This window comes from Macrobrachium rosenbergii, chromosome 17 (genome assembly GCF_040412425.1).
Source record: "Macrobrachium rosenbergii isolate ZJJX-2024 chromosome 17, ASM4041242v1, whole genome shotgun sequence".
Lineage (NCBI taxonomy): Eukaryota > Metazoa > Arthropoda > Malacostraca > Decapoda > Palaemonidae > Macrobrachium > Macrobrachium rosenbergii.
The window spans coordinates 32,211,357-32,229,276 of record NC_089757.1 but is presented as its reverse complement, the minus strand read 5'-3'; the positions used below and the strand labels follow the sequence as shown (position 1 = coordinate 32,229,276).

Sequence of the window (17,920 nt, the reverse complement as noted above, 5' to 3'; positions counted from 1 at the left end):
TGTATCTCTTCCATACTATGTCTTTTACTATTATTATTATTATTATTATTATTATTATTATTATTATTATTATTATTATTATTATTATTATTATTATTATTATTATTATTATTATTATTCAGAAGATGAATCTTATTTATATGGAACAACCCCACAGGGACCACTGACTTCACATTAAAACTTCCAAAGAATATAGTGTTAGTGAGTTACATTAGGATCCAGAATGAGGGCCTTGAGTTCGTGATTCATTTGGGGCATTTGGAACCAGAATGAGAGATCATAGTTTATATTCTTGTCAGTATATATATATATATATATATATATATATATATATATATATATATATATATATATATATATATATATATATATCTATATATATATATATATACAATATATATATATATATATATATATATATATATCTAACATATACATATAAACTGTATATGTATATACATATGTGTGTGCATGTGTTTAAATTATTGCCGACTGGTTCAAAGACATTTGAGAAACATTTCATGTGCTACACATAATCTTCCCCCAACATTAGACTGAAATGTGAGGCACAAACTAGCTAGAGTTTCCTCGCTTATGAAGCGTATGTTTAATGTGCCGAGCAACAGATTAATGTTATGGGTTCTCAGGGAAATGAGCGAGGTGACCCAAGTTGACCGAACCGAGGTCAAGGGTCAATGACTCATAGGAACAACAAGGACTCGACTCAGGATAGCGGCCCTCCGCCCCTACTTCCCCTGGCCTGTCTCCCAACTCGACTCAGGACATTGACCCCCCTCCCCTTCTGGACATCCTAGACCCCAGGGCCAGTGCCCCACCCCTCCTCCCTCCAGTGGTCCTCCCCCAATCCCCACCCCCAACGACCCGACTCAGGACGGTGCCTCAAACCAATACACCCAGGACAATGCCCCCTTCCTTTCTGGATACCCTGGACACCCTGGCCAGTGCCCCAATCCTCCCCACATAGTACACCCCAGATTAGACTCAGGACTGCAATCCCCACCCCACCTTCCTTTGGACCCTCCAAACACGACCTCGGACAGCGCCCCCACCCCCCAATAGCCTACACCTCATGACAGTGCCCCCTCCTCTTCTGAACATCCTGAACTACCCTCCTTAGGCCAGAACCCCACCTTCCCCTACAGTGGTCCCCCCAACGCCCCACCCCGGCTGATTCTTCCCAAGCCGTATAACATCTTCCGATAATTTCATACGAGACAGCCTATATCTCATCAAGGCCGTACCCTTAGTACTTTATTTTATTTTACTTTTATTTATTTATTTATTTATTTTTTATTTTTTTCAAGACGTCACATACGGTTACGTTCGCACCAATCAGTTTCAGGTAACAGTTACTGAAACGACTCTTGTGAACTCTAATAGGGCGTGGATCCTTTGCCAATGGGCTCCTTCTCTCTCTCTCTCTCTCTCTCTCTCTCTCTCTCTCTCTCTCTCTCTCTTCCATCCGTCGGAGAGCTTCTGAATAGTCTACCTTTCGCAGTGCGAAACCATTACGGGTGAGATGTTCGGTACCTGAGTGGCACTCCTTGGTGTCGATATTTCTCTCTCTCTCTCTCTCTCTCTCTCTCTCTCTCTCTCTCTCTCCTCTCAGCAGCAGTTATTGTTAACATCATCATTACTCGTAGAGGTAATGCTTTGATTTATACAGTCTTTTACTGATCCTTTCTCTTCTTCTCTCTCTCTCTCTCTCTCTCTCTCTCTCTCTCTCTCTCTCTCTCTCTGTGGCAGTTATTGGTTATATCGTTACTACTCTTAGCAGTAATGTTTATTTTTGGCAGTCTTTTATTTTGATATTTCGCGCCGCCTTCTCTCTCTCTCTCTCTCTCTCTCTTCTCTCTCTCTCTCTCTTTGGCAGTTATTGTCTACATCATATTTACTTTTACTGGTAATGTGTTGAATATATTGGGCTTTAATTTGCTAAAGGTAACGTTACTACCTTTATAATTATCGTCCTAATAAATATATTTCATTCATTCATTCATTCATTCATTCATTCATTCATTCATTCATTCATTCATTCATTCATTCATTCATTCATTCATTCATTCAAGAGAGAGAGAGAGAGAGAGAGAGAGAGAGAGAGAGAGAGAGAGAGAGAGAGAGAGAGAGAGAGTATGATACCACAAGAATTAAACAACATATGTTGAATTAACATCTCAACAAAATGAATCTCTGTAAATGGATACATTCTGAGAGAGAGAGAGAGAGAGAGAGAGAGAGAGAGAGAGAGAGAGAGAGAGAGAGAGAGAGAGAGAGAGATTTATTTTACTTGTAAAACACTTGTGTGGCAGCTACCAAGGTTATTAAAACCAAAAGTACCTTCTTACGGTTTATGTGGATAAGAATAAAGGATTTAACTTTACCCATCTTCCATTATACATACTATTCATGCATATTTTCAAATACCCTCACGGTTATCAAACATACATGTGTCTATTCAGATATCTGTTTCTCACGTCATATGTTAGGGGCATAAGAGTGTGTAGTATAGATACACAGGAAAGTCTTTGTGTGTATTTATACTTTTGATATTCTCCTTTACCGGTTTCTTACAGTGCTTCTGAGTTCTTCTTTATGATTTTTCTGCAGTTTAGTTATTCCTTATACACATTCGTATTTGCGTGGTCGAAAAAGTAATTATTTATCATATCATACATCAGTTTTAGTAGTTTCAAATGTTCTGCCTCTATTCCTATTCAGCAAATTTCCAAGACACCACTTTGTTCCTACATTTTTGCTGTTGGTTGAATAATACGTCATTTGTGATTTATCCTATCTTTTATGCGTGTTTTGCTTTCCCTTCAATCTAAAATTCCCCAAAAGCTTGGAATTATCTGACTATTTTTTTTTATATTTAAAAAAAAATCTCATTTTTTATATTTGCAAAATTCTCATTTTTTGTTTACAAAAATTCTCATTTTTTATATTTACAAAAATTCTCATTTTTTATATTTACAAAAATTCTCATTTTTATATTTACAAAAAATCTCATATTTTATATTTACAGAAATTCTCATTTTTTATGTTTACAAAAATTCTAATTTTTTGTAATTAAAAAAATTCTCATTTTTTATATTTACAAAAATTCTCATTTTTTTTATATTTACAAAAATTCTCATTTTTATATTTACAGAAACTCATTTTTTTGTATTTACAAAAATTCTCATTTTTTATATTTACAAAAATTCTCATTTTTTTATATTTACAGAAATTCTCATTTTTTATATTTACAAAAATTCTCATTTTTATATTTCCAAAAATTCTCATTTTTTATATTTACAAAAATTCTCATCTGTACCATTCACAAACAGTTATCTGACGGACTTCATGATGTAGCATAGACGAAAGACTGGCTGTCGAAGCTTTGCAACTGATTGCAACTCAGTGGAAGAAACTGTCCAGTACTGACTCTGCAACTGGGCGCCTCCATTCTATTAAAACGCCCACTTGAACTGAATCTATAATTCAGAATTCCTAAATATGGATAAAAAAAAATATTAATATATTCAGTGAAATGGTGAAAGAAGTGAAAGAATAGGGACACAAGACTTTAAAACGACCACTTGAACTGAAGATATAATTCAGACACTCCTAAATATAGATGAAAAAGAAAAAAAATCATCAATATATTCTTTGAAATGGTGAAAGAAGTGAAGGAATAGGGACACACAATAGATAGATAGATAGATAGACAGACAGATAGATAGATAGATAGATAGATAGATAATTGGGAATAGGACAAGATACCACAAGACCAAAGGACAGTCCCGATTTTCCACGGAATGTAAATGACAAAGGAAGCCATTTTTTTTTGTAATCACTTCAGGAAAAGACGAAGCCAAGAGAGAGAGAGAGAGAGGAGAACCTGGAAATTAAAAGAAAATGAAGAAGGAACATTAATAATCGGAGCCACTTCATTATGGCCCACGTGAATTGTTGGGAACGAAAGGCCATGATATCACCTCGGCCACACTTTCGTGTCTCGGCCCCATCCATTTGGCATTACACCCCGCCCCATAAACCTTTCATTTTATTCATCCTCGGACGCGGAGCAGTAGTCCCTGCATTTTTACCGGCGCGCACGCCGCGCGCACTGCCCTTACTCATCCCTATTCATCAAAGCCACTTAAATCACGCACCGTAGGCTGTCATCACTCGCCAATTCGCGGGGGTCCAGATATTCATTTTTCTCTTTTTTTTTATTTTCGGCCATTTTTCCCAGACATAAACAACTGTAGTGTTCTCTTGTATCACGGTTCTGGAAGCCCGTGTCTCTCTCTCTCTCTCTCTCTCTCTCTCTCTCTCTCTCTCTCTCTCTCTCTTCCACCGCCTCCTCCGCCTCCTCCTCCTCTCCCTCCTTTCTCCCTTTTTCCAATTCTATTTTTACCTGAAATCTAATCATCATATTTCTTAGTTTTTGCACTAATCCCGTATGTCAATTTTATACGCTTATTGAGACTCCGCCTTCGACACATTTTATGTCACGCACTTGGCAATCTCGCCATGGTCATTGGTTTGGAGTTTCAGGTACCTATAATTCAACTCTGTGCTATTTTTTTTTCTCTCTCTCTCTCTCTCTCTCTCACTTTCCATTTGCTGGATGGTTTCTATGTAATCTACTCGAAAAGACAGTAAAACTTAGTAAAATGTGGCCGTAATTATGAAAGAGATGTTATTGTTACTCCTGGAAAGAATATGACGTTCGTCTGTCTGCTTTTTGCCTATTTCTTGGCATTGTGTATGTTTATGAATTATATGTATATTTAAAAATTATCGAAAATTATTTTGAGGTATGCCAATACCTCGCGACTACTAAACAGCGACGGGCGAATTCCGTTATTCTTAAAAGATTAATTTAAATACTTTTGTCAAAGTATGAAATTACATGCCTTGAAATATTGACGTATATGTCATGTGACAAAATGTTAAGATTATAGCCTTTACAGTCATGACCATTCTTATTATTTGCAATTACAGTCAATTTGCAATATGTTCGCGTATTGCATTTGATTTCCTTTGACATTCTTCAGTCAAAAGAATTTCCCGATTTAGAAATGGAAAAGAATTCTTTCCTATTTACGGCCCACGGAAAACAATTTCCGAAAAAGTATAATTTTTGAGAGAGAGAGAGAGAGAGAGAGAGAGAGAGAGAGAGAGAGAGAGAGAATCTCCATCAAAATGACTAGTCGTAGTCATGGTTTTGGCAAAAAGAAAGAAGGAAATAAATAAAAATCCCCTGGCGGATCTTCTCATGCAAAACCACCGGGTCAGTACTTTACAGTAAGGAAACACGGTACGTATTTTGTCGTCACGCGAGATTTCTGTTGATGACACATGAGAGAGAGAGAGAGAGAGAGAGAGAGAGAGAGAGAGAGATTTGTATTGACGACCCATGGAAGAGAGAGAGAGAGAGAGAGAGAGAGAGAGAGAGAGAGAGATTTGCGTGACGACCCATGGAAGAGAGAGAGAGAGAGAGAGGAGAGAGAGAGAGAGAGAGAGAGAGAGAGAGAGTAAGGAGACACTTGTATTCATGACAGAAAGAGAGAGAGAGAGAGGGGTTTGTATTGATGACACATGAGAGAGAGAGAGAGAGAGAGAGAGAGAGAGAGAGAGAAGGAAGATTTGTATTGATGACCCATGGAAGAGAAAGAGAGAGCGAGAGAGAGTGAGAGGAGATATGCATTGATGACCAATAGAGGGAGAGAGAGAGAGAGAAGGACTAAGCATATATACTGTATTTTTTGTGACCATTTTTTAACAGCCTATCAGTCGCTCCGTTACAATAATTAAATCAAAGCATTACAAAGACATAAAAAAAAAAAAACTGACATGGGAATCGCACACATAACGAAGAATCCAGCCAAGACACCATTGTCGGGCGGAGATGGAGCACACACGCTCACACACACAAACACACACACCCGTAAGTTCGGGATGTCATCATTCACAGGATTCCCTGACGCGGTCTAATATAGTTATGGGTCTGTTGCACGTACCCTAGCCAACCAGCCAGCGAGGGATTGGTCCAGACCGAAGAAGACTTTATAATTACCTCTTCCTCCACCTCCTCGTCCTCCTCCTCCTCCTCCCCTCCACGTCTGTGACTGACATGGAGGATTTTCTGAAATCCCCCATGTCTGAGTTTCTTAGTTCCGTTATTGATTTTCCGTTTTATTCGTTGTTGTGATTTTTTATGAGCGTGTTTATATATTTGTTTACTTCTTCTTCTTCATTTTTCGTTTTGCGTAATTTTAAATCTCCGTTTTTACCTTTTTTCGGTCGTTTCACTTTCGTCCCCTCCTTGTTCTTCTCCTCCATAATGAGACTTATTTATTGCCTCAGTCTCCAACGGAGTGCATGTATCTCCCTTGTTTGTTATGATAGGTGGGGGGTAGGGGCGGATGGGGGAGAGGGGAAGGGGAAAGAGGGGGAGGGGGATCCCTTCGTCGCACGCTCACGCGTATACACGCACCTATATACGAACGTACATACATAGTGACTTCTTCCCCGCCCCCCAACCTCCCAATCACCCTGCTCGCCATCATCGTGGTCGTGCCCTTCAGCTGGACACCGCCTCCTCCTCCTCCCTCCTCCTCCTCCTCCTCCTCAGTGGTCACTAAAGAGCAAAAGCTTCATCCAGGAGATGATGATAATGATGATAATGATGATGATGACGATTCCGTGACACAATGTCACCATCTCCTCCTCTTCCCCCTCCTCTTCCTCCTCCTCCTCCTCCTCCTCTTCCTCCTCCTCAGCGGTCACTAAAGAGCAAAAGCTTCATCCAGGAGATGATGATAATGATGATAATGATGATGATGACGATTCCGTGACACAATGTCACCACCTCCTCCTCTTCCCCCTCCTCTTCCTCCTCCTCCTCCTCCTCCTCCTCCTCAGTGGTCACTAAAGAGCAAAAGCTTCATCCAGGAGGAGATGATGATGATAATGATGATGATGATGATTCCGTGACGCAATGTCACCACCACCTCCTCCTCCTCCTCCTCCTCCTCCTCCTCCTCCTCCTCAGTGGTCACTAAAGAGCAAAAGCTTCATCCAGGAGGAGATGATGATAATGATGATGATGATTCCGTGACTCAATGTCACCACCACCACCTCCTCCTCCTCCTCCTCCTCCTCCTCCTCCTCCTCAGTGGTCACTAAGAGCAAAAGCTTCATCCAGGAGATGATGATGATGATGATGATGATGATTCCGTGACGCAATGTCCGAGCGGCGCCCAAATGGTTTCATTCACATCCTGCTAATCCAAATAAGTTGTTCGGGTAATACCTCTGGGCCATCAACATGATCCTTGGGGTTCTCCTGTTACTTGCGGCCGGGTACTAACGGCGGCTCAGGTAGAGGAATTAATGAAATAATTACGGGGCCTAGCGAATGTAAAAGATATTGTTTGTGTGTGTGTGTGTGTGTGTGTGTGTGGTCATCTAGAATGGCAAGGATGTTGTGCTGTTCTCGAGACTCTTTCGGTGGGTGGGAATCGGGACAAGAAGCAAAGACAGAGCCTTTGGAATTATTCGTAGGGTCGATGTTTTCTGTTTTTCCTTCAGCTCATGTTCCTCCTGCGGTTGCTGTTCATCCACCTCCTCCTTCTGCTGTTGTTCCTTCTGCTTCTGCTGCTGTTTCTGCTGTTGCTCTTCCTCCGCTGTTACTTCTGCTGTTGTTATCGTGTGGCTTGAATTTGCTGTTGGTGTTGTTCCTCCTGCTGATGTTCCTCCTGCTGTTGTTGCTCCTCCTCCTGCTGTCGAAGCTGTTGCTATTGTGTGGCTTGATGTTGCTTTTGTTGTTGCTGTTGTTCCTCCTGCTGCTGTTGCTTCTCCTGCTGTTGCTCCTCCTCCCGCTGTTACTTCTGTTGTTGATGTTGTTCTTCCTTCTGCTGTTGCTTCTCCTGCTGTTCCTCCTCCCGCTGTTACTTCTGCTGTTGCTATTGTGTGGCTGAAGAAAGGTTGGAAGAAGGCGGCTGCTGGGAATAAAACAGTGGTGAAGTTAGGGCGAAGATAGAGTTACGAGCTGGGGTGGAGTTTTGGGGCAAGGGTGCCGAAAGGAACCACTGTTGGGGGGAGGGTTAGAGGAGATGGGGAGTCGGGGGTAGGGAAGAGAGTGAGGGAGGGAGGAAGGGGAGGCTGATGCATTGGTGGTAGGAACAACAACAACAAAAAAAACAACAAGAGCAGTCATACAGCAGTAGCAGCAGTTCGTTGTAGTACTTCGTCGGTGTCTCCATCATCCCCACCCAGTGGCTGGATCTCAAAAAAAAAGGAGAAAAGGAAGGGCGGAGATCCAGGAAGTTGTGAGGACGAAATAATGAAAGGAGAAGTGGCTTTGACGGACGCCCCTAGGAAACGGGAGGGCGACTTACAGCGACAGAAAAGTGAGGGAAGGAAGTCTGTGCCATTGGGGGATGATGCTTCAGAGGTAAAGGAGAGGAATGGAAAGGATTATGTATACCTCCGAGAGGGAATGATAGAGGAGGTCCTTGGAAGTAAGCAGCGTCTGTAAAGACAATGAGAGAAAAAGAAGCGTTGGGAGATTTTATTTTCCGTAAAATGATTCTATAATTTATGTTTTTTATCAGGTAGAGTGTTACCTTTAGGCGCACTTACATTGATAATAATAATAATAATTATTATTATTTTTAAAATTCTCTTAATCGCATGAGCCACTACGAAGGTGAAGAAATCCACAAAGGTGTTAAAATAATGTGTTTTTTAGCAGATAGGTGCACTTACATTAATAATAATAATAATAATAATAATAATAATAATAATAATAATAATATAATTTATAAAATTCTCTTAATCGCATGAACCACAACAAAGGTGAAGAAATCCACAGTGGTGTTAATGCGTATATTTTAATATATATTTACACTGACTCCATTGTGGATTACTTCACCAGTAGTAATGATAATAAGACTGATAGTAGTGAGTAATATCAATAGTGGTTATAATAATGACAAAGTGTATAATCCCAAAATTAGGTGAGTTCCATGCAGACAAAAAAAAAATTATGCTGGTAATTATAAGTGAGAAAAATATAACACAAAGATCTAAAATCTCTCTCTCTCTCTCTCTCTCTCTCTCTCTCTCTCTCTCTCTCTCTCTAGAATTTGCTGGGATGAAATTCCACGCAATATTAGTTGAAGTTATGGATCCAGTGGCTAGTAAATGAACCAAAAGGTACCTGGATTGACTTAACAGTTAATATTGAATATTAATCGATATTAGGATTGAATATCACTCATTTGCCATTCAGATATGATTAATAAGTTGACCGCACTACAAGGTCATTGCATCGGCTCTGACCTTGACTTCAATGACTCCTGAAGCAGACTTCCTTACTGTTTTTTTTTTTCTTTCTTTCTTTTACCCTCCAAATTCGTCCTCCTCCTCTTCCTCTTCTTCAAAAAAGTATGGCGACAATCACGTTCCTGTCAATTTGCCGAGCCGAGATTGTATGCCGATGAGGACTTCACCCCCGCCCGCCCTCCCTCTCCTCCTGCCGTTCGGTGAATAGGAAAGAAAGGTCAATTTGAATTCAGCCCTTATATCTGATAGCCCCGGATGTGTGTCACGGACAAGGGAAATAACCCCCAAAAAGGTAGTGGTGTCCCGTATGACGTCGAGTTTGGTGGGTCCAGGGAGGTCCTTGGTGGGCCGGGGGAACGGGGGGCGGGAGGAGAAGGAGGTGGAAGATGTGGAAGAGGTGGAAGAGGAGGGGGAGGAAGAAGAAGAGGAGGAGGAGGAGGAGTAAAAGGAGGTGGAAGAGGCGGAAGAGGAGGAGGAGGAAGAGGAGCAGTAGGAGGAGGAGGAGGAGGAGGAGGAGAAGGAAGAGGAGGAGGAGGAGAAAGAGGAGGTGGAAGAGATGGAAGAGGCGGAAGAGGAGGAGGAGGAGTAAGAGGAGATGGAAGAGAAGGTGGAAGAGGGGCAATAGGAGGAGTAGGAGGAGGAGGAGGGGGAGGTGGAGGAAGAGGAGGAGGATGCAAGATACATGAAGGGAACGTGATGATTGTCCTCCCGAGATCCAGCAAGTGTGGGTCGAGGTTCCTTCACTGCGTGGGGCGTGGGGGATAACAACCAAGTCGAGTGGGTGGTTAAGGTCGTCCTTTAGGAAATTCCTGGCAGTAGGCGAAGGATGTGGAGAGAATGATTCACTTCGAAGGGAACGGTGATCATTCCTCCCTTCCTCCCCTTCAACGTAGGCATGGTAAACAGAAGTAAAAATAAGGGCATTTTACATTCTGGCTGTGTACGGTTCTTTATTGTAAAGAATTAGTATGGATGAATAATTTTGTTTGCTTATATAATAGTTACTTCTTTTTTTTTGTTTATGTATGAATTTTTATGCAAGAAAGAGAGAAATTTGCAAATGTTTGCAAATCCACATAGGTCAGCACTGAACTTCAGTTTAAAGGGAAAGGTGTCTTGAGGATTTCATAGTAAAAAAAAAAAAACAGAAAAAATGTTCTACCAGTTTCCTAATTTAGTGAATCTAAGTGTTCAAGAGGAGGAGGAGAAGGAGGAGGAGGTAGAGGTAGAGGAGGAGAAGGAGGAGGAGGTGGAAGAGGAGGAGGAGGAGGAGGAGGTACAAAAATTTTTGTCAGTCAAGTTTCTGAATCAGTATTTGTATAAAAAAGTTAAAAACAACTTTATCGTTTAGAAACGTTACCAGATATAATGACACCTATTTTTCGTGTATCAAAGGTGACTGATAGAGCTGTAATATTTTTTTTATTAATTTCCTTGTATAAGTATAGTTCACAGTTCTTTAAAGTAATGCATAACCAGCTTTATCGTGTCTTCTTTGCCAACCTTTGAAAGTCGCGTTTTGTTCACACTAATTGAAAAGAGAGAAAAGAACAAGTCTTCGTATTGCAATTGAATTACATAAACAAAAAAAGTGAAAAAGCATATGAGAAACATTCAGGAAAGAACATAGCAGGCAAAACTGAATTACGTGTACTTTCCAAGAGATTACAGGAAGAGTTTTTGCCATAATTCGCATTCCACATGGAAGGTGTATATAAATACAGCTCTAGGGTTCTCATAGCGCTTTCATTTATTCAGCGGAGTCAGTTACTGACCTCTTGGAATGGACGCGGAATTGAACTGCATATTACCAGCATTAAATTGGGGCATGTAATTTACCTTATGGCGCTGTAACAGCGGAATAATGCGGGCATTACTTGGATTAAATGTAAGATGATTTTTTTTTGGGCCCGGCGTGCGATTGATAAAAGATGGCACTCACTTTGCATTAATTCAAGTTTTTTTTTTTTAGGATTTCCAAGATTTTTTTTAGGATTTCGAATTTTTTTTTTAGGATTTCGAAGATTTTTGGGGGGATTTCGAAGAATTTTTTTGGATTTCGAAGTTTTTTTAGGATTTAGAAGAATTTTTTTAGGATTTCGAAGATTTTCTTTATTTCGAAGATTTTTTTTTTTAGAATTTCGAGGATTTTTTTTAGATTTTTGAAATTTTTTTAAGATTTCTGAAGATTTTTTTAGACTTGATTTTTTTTTAGAATTTCAGTTAATTTTTTTAGGATTTCGAAGATTTTTTTTTTGGATTTCGAAGATTTTTTTTATGATTTCGAAGATTTTTTTGGATTTCGAAGATTTTTTTTTAGAATTTCGAAGATTTTTTTTTTAGGATTTCGAAGAATTTTTTTTAGGATTTCGAAGAATTTTTTTAGGATTTCGATTTTTTTTAGGATTTCCAAGATTTTTAAGGTTTTCGCAGAATTTTTTTTAGGATTTCGAGGATTTTTTTAGGATTTCAATTTTTTTTAGGATTTCGGAGATTTTTTTTAGGTTTTCGAAGAATTTGTTTTTAGGATTTCGAAGATTTTTTTTTAGGATTTCGAAGATTTTTGTTTAGGATTTCGAATTTCTCTTTTTTTTTTAGGATTTCGGATTACCTTGATTTTCCCTCCGAATGGATAGTTATTCTTTTTTTTTTTTTTTTTTTTTTACCTTGTCATAGGTAAATGTTTTCCGATAATTACAATTTTAGTTGTGTTATTGAAAAATGGTAACCTTTGCACTTTTAAAACCCATTTTCTCTGAAAGAGAAGTCCCATTTTTAACTATTTTTTTTGTGCCATTTTTGTTCAGTAATAAAGATAGGAGTTTGAAAACCCTATTGCATGTGAATGGCTTATTGTAATTGGTGGTGCTGCCGTTGCCGCTCTCTCTCTCTCTCTCTCTCTCTCTCTCTCTTCCGTTTTCTTCTATACTGCTTTGCGCTACATCGGTTTTTTTTTATCTCCTCCCCACTAATAGATTAGCGGCGGTGTGTATGTTGTGGTTTTCTTTCTACACTCTGCTTTATCAGTATGTCCGATACTGTACTCTTTTCATGATCCTTTATTGTTCTTTTCTTTGCTATTCCCTTTTACGTCAGTTACCTTCACAGGTTCTCTCATATTCCATTTATTCCTTGCCTCGTTCATTGTTGTAATATTTATTGTCCTCTGTATTCATTACTTCGATTATCACAGCCTCGTTATCCCCTAACTACAACTTATCTAGATTCATTTCCATTTTAATCATCAGTCGTTCTTCTCATTCACTTTTTCCTCTCATTATGTTGCATGTCTTGCAGAGCTTTTTTTTTCCCTTGCACGTTCTCTTTGTTCTCTCGTCCAATCTAATTCGCTTGTTCGCTTAACTTTTGTTCTCCTCCTGATCTCCTGTTAACCTGATTTTAATCTTTATTTTCATCCACTTTTAATCTGACTCGTGTTATATGGTCCTTTAATCTCTCTCTCTCTCTCTCTCTCTCTCTCTCTCTCTCTCTCTCTGGTATCTCCTTCTTTCCTTTGTTAACAAATTGTCTGGTTGCCTTTTTTTTTCTCTTTTGGTTCCTTTCTTCATCTGTCTTGTTTTGCATCTCCCTTTTTCTTGACTGCTCTATCTCCCTTCTTTCTTTGTTTCTGTTTCCAGGGGTTTTTTTATCCCCTGTCAGCGCTCTCTCTCTCTCTCTCTCTCTCTCTCTCTCTCATACTTGACCATTTTTCCTTATTTATCGAATGGTTCTGTCTTTCACTCCGCTCGAGTCTCTCTCTCTCTCTCTCTCTCTCTCTCTCTCTCATACTTGACCATTTTCCCTTATCCATCGAATGGTTCTGTCTTTCACTCCGCTCGAGTCTCTGTCTGTCTGTCTGTCTGTCTGTCTGTCTGTCTGTCTGTCTGTCTGTCTGTCTCTCTCTCTCTCTCTTAGTTGCCCGTTTTCCCTATTTAATCTCTCTCTCTCTCTCTCTCTCTCTCTCTCTCTCTCTCTCTCTCTCTCTCTCTCTCTCTCCTAGTTGACCGTTTTCCTTATTTAACTTTCTCTCTGTCTGTTTGTCTCTCCTACTTGCCCGTTTTCCCTATTTAACCTCTCTCTCTCTCTCTCTCTCTCTCTCTCTCTCTCTCTCTCTTAGTTGCCCATTTGCTCTCTCTCTCTCTCTCTCTCTTAGTTGCCCATTTGCCTTTTTCAGCCTTTTCCTACTTCTCTCTCTCTCTCTCTCTCTCTCTCTCTCTCTCTCTCTCTCTTAGTTGCCCATTTGCCTTTTTTCAGCCTTTTCCTACTTCTCTCTCTCTCTCTCTCTCTCTCTCTCTCTCTCTCTCTCTCTCTCTCTCTCTCTCTCTCTCTCTTAGTTGCCCATTTGCCTTTTTCAGCCTTTTCCTACTTCTCTCTCTCTCTCTCTCTCTCTCTCTCTCTCTCTCTCTCTCTCTCTCTCTCTCTCTCTCTCTCCTACTTGCCCGTTTTCCCTGTTTAACCTTCTCCTACCTTTCTCTCTCTCCACGCCGCGCATCACACGCGCTCGCGTGCATGTCAAAATTCAGTAAACCGAGTCCGCGAACGTTTTTTTCCTCCCCCCCAATACCTTATACCTTATATTATTCATCCTGGCTTAGACGTGATTGAAGAACACATGTCTCGAATCACGAACTCGGTAATCTCCTGAGGTATACCATCGCTGGGGAATTATATTTTTTCTCTTTTCTCTCTCTCTCTCTTTACGACCATGCTTTCTACATAGCAACCAGCTTTGAAATGATCGGGACACTTTTATTTATGTCGTCTAAACAGTAGGCTGGTCGTTTTAAGGGCGTCATCAGCCTCGCCACTGCAATGTGTTGATGTTGTAAGTGTAGGTGAGTGTAGCTATCAATGGAGGAAATCCTTCGTGGATTAGGCTGGGATTTACTCGGTACATAACTGGGCAGTGTATTGTCTCATTGACTAGTATTCTTTTAAAGATTACGACAAACTTTAGCTGGTTTTATAATCGCATTCATGCTTATAATGTACCGATTATGTTATATAACCTGTTTGTGTTGAATGCTTGCTGAATGTCAATTTAAAGATGAAAATAAGTTTGGTTTTCGAGCAAATTCAGATTGCCATTTTGCCATTTTATTTTTGCTAGTTTCCTTATTTTAAACATACTTCAATGGATGACTCCCATCCAGATCTGAATCAGTACTTAGCATGATAACTAACTGTATAAAGACTAATCAACAATTGGTTTTCCCAACGATATTTTGAGAAGTAGCTGGCATAACTTGTATTAAACTATACATACATACGCACACACATATTGCACACACACACACACACACACACACACACACACACACATATATATATATATATTTGGGTGTATAAATAATTTTATTACTTTTGCAACAATTTCTATGACAAACATAGAAACTGTTGTTTCTGAGTGACTTCAACATTTCATTAATATTTTTATTATTATTTACCTTTTTTTTTAGCATACTTCAATTAAGTATATACATTCAACTTTAAATTGACATCATCCTATTTTAAAAAATAACTTTGCAGAGACCTATCAATAAGATATACCACAAAGTTCAAATGAGGTCACCGATAGACGGGTGCAGTAAGGTCAAAGCGAGGTCATGGCTTTGTACAACACAGGAAGCGGCTCCATATTTTTAAATAGAATATTTTTATATTATTCCGTCTAGTAATGACTGATATTCATTAAATTCTGTCTTTTCGAAAACTTACTTTTTATAAAAACTATAGTTATTAAAATCCCATAAGTTTAATCTGTTTACAGGCAGTTAATTATTATTATTATTATTATTATTATTATTATTATTATTATTATTATTATTATTATTATTATTATTATTCAGGAGGTGAACCCTATTCATATTGAACAAGCCCACAGGGGCACTGACTAGAAATTCAAGCTTCCAAAGAATATGGTATTCATAGAAAGGAGTAAGAGAAGGTAATGGGAAATACAGAAAGAAGCAATGACAGAAAGATTATGAGAATAAACGAACGGAAATACATTCAGATTGGAAATTTAAGAGTTAATACTATCCCTAATAACGCTAAGGTTTAAGAAGCTGCCCAGTGTAGCTAATAATACCATCTTATTATCGAGGCAGCCATTAAGAGCTTCTGACCTAACCGGAGAGAGAGAGAGAAAGAGAGAGCGTCTTCTTGTATGCTGTTTTCTCTCTTTTTTTTCTTTTTTTCCTTCCAGGGCATTTCTGGCTCTCATTTGAATGCTCAATTTACAGCAAAATTTTACCATTGTTGTCTCCGAAAAACAAATTGATAAAATGCAAATGGGAGTTTTACTTGTCGCAGGAAGCGAATCTCCAAGTCCTTGTGTAAGATAGTAATGCAATGTTGCAATCTTTGTGCCAAACTCAGCAAGCATTCTTGCCATATATAGAAATGAGAGTTTTTCTGGGTGGCTGTTGGGTACGGGGAGGGGGCGATGGGGAGGGGGAGGTTGGAAGGAAAGGAAGAGGAGGAGGAATAGAGGGAGCTGAGACTGAGAAGGAACTTTTTTCCCTCCTCTTTTTTACCTACGAGGAGGAAGAGGAGAGCGAAGAAGAAGATGGGGAGGAGGAAGTGGAGGAGGAAGAAGAAGAGGAGGAGGAGGTGGAGGAGGAAGAAGAAGATGAGGAGGAGGAGGAGAAGGAAGAGGAATAGGAATAGAGGGAGCTGAGACAGAGAAGGAACTTTTTTCCTTCCTCCTTTTTACCTAGGAGGAGAAGGAGGAGGAGGAGGAAAAAGAAGAAGGGGAGGAGGTGAAGGAGGAAGATTAAAAAAAGGAGGAGGAGGAAGAAGAGGAGGAGGAGGAAGAAGAAGAAGAAGAAGAAGAAGAAGAAGAAGAAGAGGAGGGAAGAAGAAGAAGAAGAAGAAGAAGAGGAGGAGGAGGAGGAGGAAGAAGAAGAGGGGAGGAGGAGGAGGAGGAATAGGATTAGGAAGAAGAAAAGGAGGAGGAGGAACGGAGGGAGCCGAGACTGAGAAGGAACTTCCCCCCCCCCACCTTTCCTACTCCTTTTTACCTAGTTGTTACTATAATGGCCGGCCACCGCGAGTCTTCAGCCCTAATGTTCCTTTATGGGGAGAAACGTAATAATGCCTTTGTAGTTTTTAAGTTTTAGTGGCGGGTATGAGAATGAAGGCAATCGCTTGTTGGAGGCATCTGGTGGCGGTGATTCTTTGGGGAAATTAAGAGAGTGAATTTCCAGCCTAACGTTTGTTGCAAGTGGACAGGCGAAGAAGCAGTTCTCACGCTGCAAATTTGCATACCATTCTTTTTTTTTTTTTGCTTCCCTTTCTCTCCTTCTTCTTCTTCTTCTTCTTCTTCTTCTTCTTCTTCTTCTTCTTCTTCTTCTTCTTTCCGCTCTTCTTGCTCTAGATTTCTCTCTCAAGTTTTAATTCTTTTTTAATTTCATTCCTTTTTCTTCTCTATTGACTTTCGTATTTTCATTGCATGCCACTCTTTTTTTCTCTTTCCTTTCTCTCCTTCCTCCTCCTTTTCTTCTTCTTTTCTTCTTCTTCTTCTTCTTCTTCTTCTTCTTCTTCTTCTTCTTCTTACTCTTTTTTTCTGCTCTTCTTGCTCTGGATTTCTCTCTCCAGTTTTTATTCCTTTTTTTTTTTCTTCTCTATTGACCTTCGTATTTTCTCATTTTATGTTTTCGTGCTTTGTTACATTTTTAACCAGTTATTTGCATTTTTCATATCCTCGCGTTTTCCTTGTTAACTATTCTGCTTTCATTTCCTACTTACCCGTACTTAAGTGTTTTTCTTGTATTTTCCTTTTACTTACAGGATCCAATTTATTGTTCTTATATTGCAGGTCTCTCTCTCTCTCTCTCTCTCTCTCTCTCTCTCTCTCTCTCTCTCTCTCTCTCTCTCTCTCTCATACACACACACATTTTACCCAGCTTTGATTATCATTTTTAATATTTCTGTACAATTTACTATCTCGTAACTTTTATACTTTTTCTGTAATAGTAATAATTATATTAGATATATGCCTTTTGTAAGAAATCTCTCCGTCTGTTACACGTTACAGGTATTATTTTATTAGAAACACTTCTTTTATATATAACAAAGTTTTCGTCTCTCATTTCATATTTACATTCTCTCAACTTGACTTGGTTAGGTACTAGTTTTTTTTTCTTTGCGTATTTTGCTTACTGTATTTATCTATTAATTACTTATTTATTCATTTATTTATATATTTTTTACTTATGTTTGTTTTTTCCTGTTCATTTTCTTGTACATTTGCTCTTCTTTCCTCAGGAGTATTTCCTACTCACAGTTTGTTTTACATTTTTTTTTACATTTTTATAAAAACCAATTCACCTTGTCCTATTTTCTTTTTATAGCCACTTATTTCACGGGTTTTTCAACAAATGTTTTTCTTCGAGGTTCTTATCCATAACATTTCATTACTCATTTAATTTCCTGTGGCCTAAATTTTCACGCTTTTCTCTTATATATATATATATATATATATATATATATATATATATATATATATATATATATATATATATATATATATATATATATATATATATAA

The 17,920-nt window shown here is 38.9% G+C and overlaps 2 protein-coding genes across 2 annotated transcripts; one reads left to right on the top strand and one right to left on the bottom strand.

Moving 5' to 3' along the window:
• Positions 1 to 7,485: 7,485 nt before the first annotated feature.
• Positions 7,486 to 10,050, bottom strand: LOC136847607 (spore coat protein SP65-like). Its single transcript, XM_067119324.1, has 3 exons — positions 9,855 to 10,050; positions 8,507 to 8,551; positions 7,486 to 8,021 (listed from the first exon to the last, which is right to left on the bottom strand). The coding sequence occupies exons 1-3, from the start codon at positions 10,048 to 10,050 to the stop codon at positions 7,486 to 7,488; spliced, it is 777 nt and encodes a 258-aa protein (XP_066975425.1).
• A 469-nt stretch (positions 10,051 to 10,519) lies between these two features.
• LOC136847606 (nucleoplasmin-like protein ANO39) lies at positions 10,520 to 16,032 on the top strand. Its single transcript, XM_067119323.1, has 2 exons — positions 10,520 to 10,642; positions 15,748 to 16,032. The coding sequence occupies exons 1-2, from the start codon at positions 10,520 to 10,522 to the stop codon at positions 16,030 to 16,032; spliced, it is 408 nt and encodes a 135-aa protein (XP_066975424.1).
• The last annotated feature ends 1,888 nt before the right edge of the window (positions 16,033 to 17,920 follow it).

Coding starts and splice junctions, on each gene's coding strand:
- LOC136847607 (XM_067119324.1), bottom strand. CDS start 10,050: ATGTATCTTGCATCCTCCTCCTCTTCCTCCACCTCCCCCTCCTCCTCC. Junction 8,552..9,854: donor CTCCTCCTCCTCCTCCTACT/GCTCCTCTTCCT, acceptor TTGTCTTTACAG/ACGCTGCTTACTTCCAAGGA. Junction 8,022..8,506: donor TCTATCATTCCCTCTCGGAG/GTATACATAATC, acceptor TTTTATTCCCAG/CAGCCGCCTTCTTCCAACCT.
- LOC136847606 (XM_067119323.1), top strand. CDS start 10,520: ATGTTCTACCAGTTTCCTAATTTAGTGAATCTAAGTGTTCAAGAGGAG. Junction 10,643..15,747: donor AGGAGGAGGAGGAGGAGGAG/GTACAAAAATTT, acceptor TGCCAAACTCAG/CAAGCATTCTTGCCATATAT.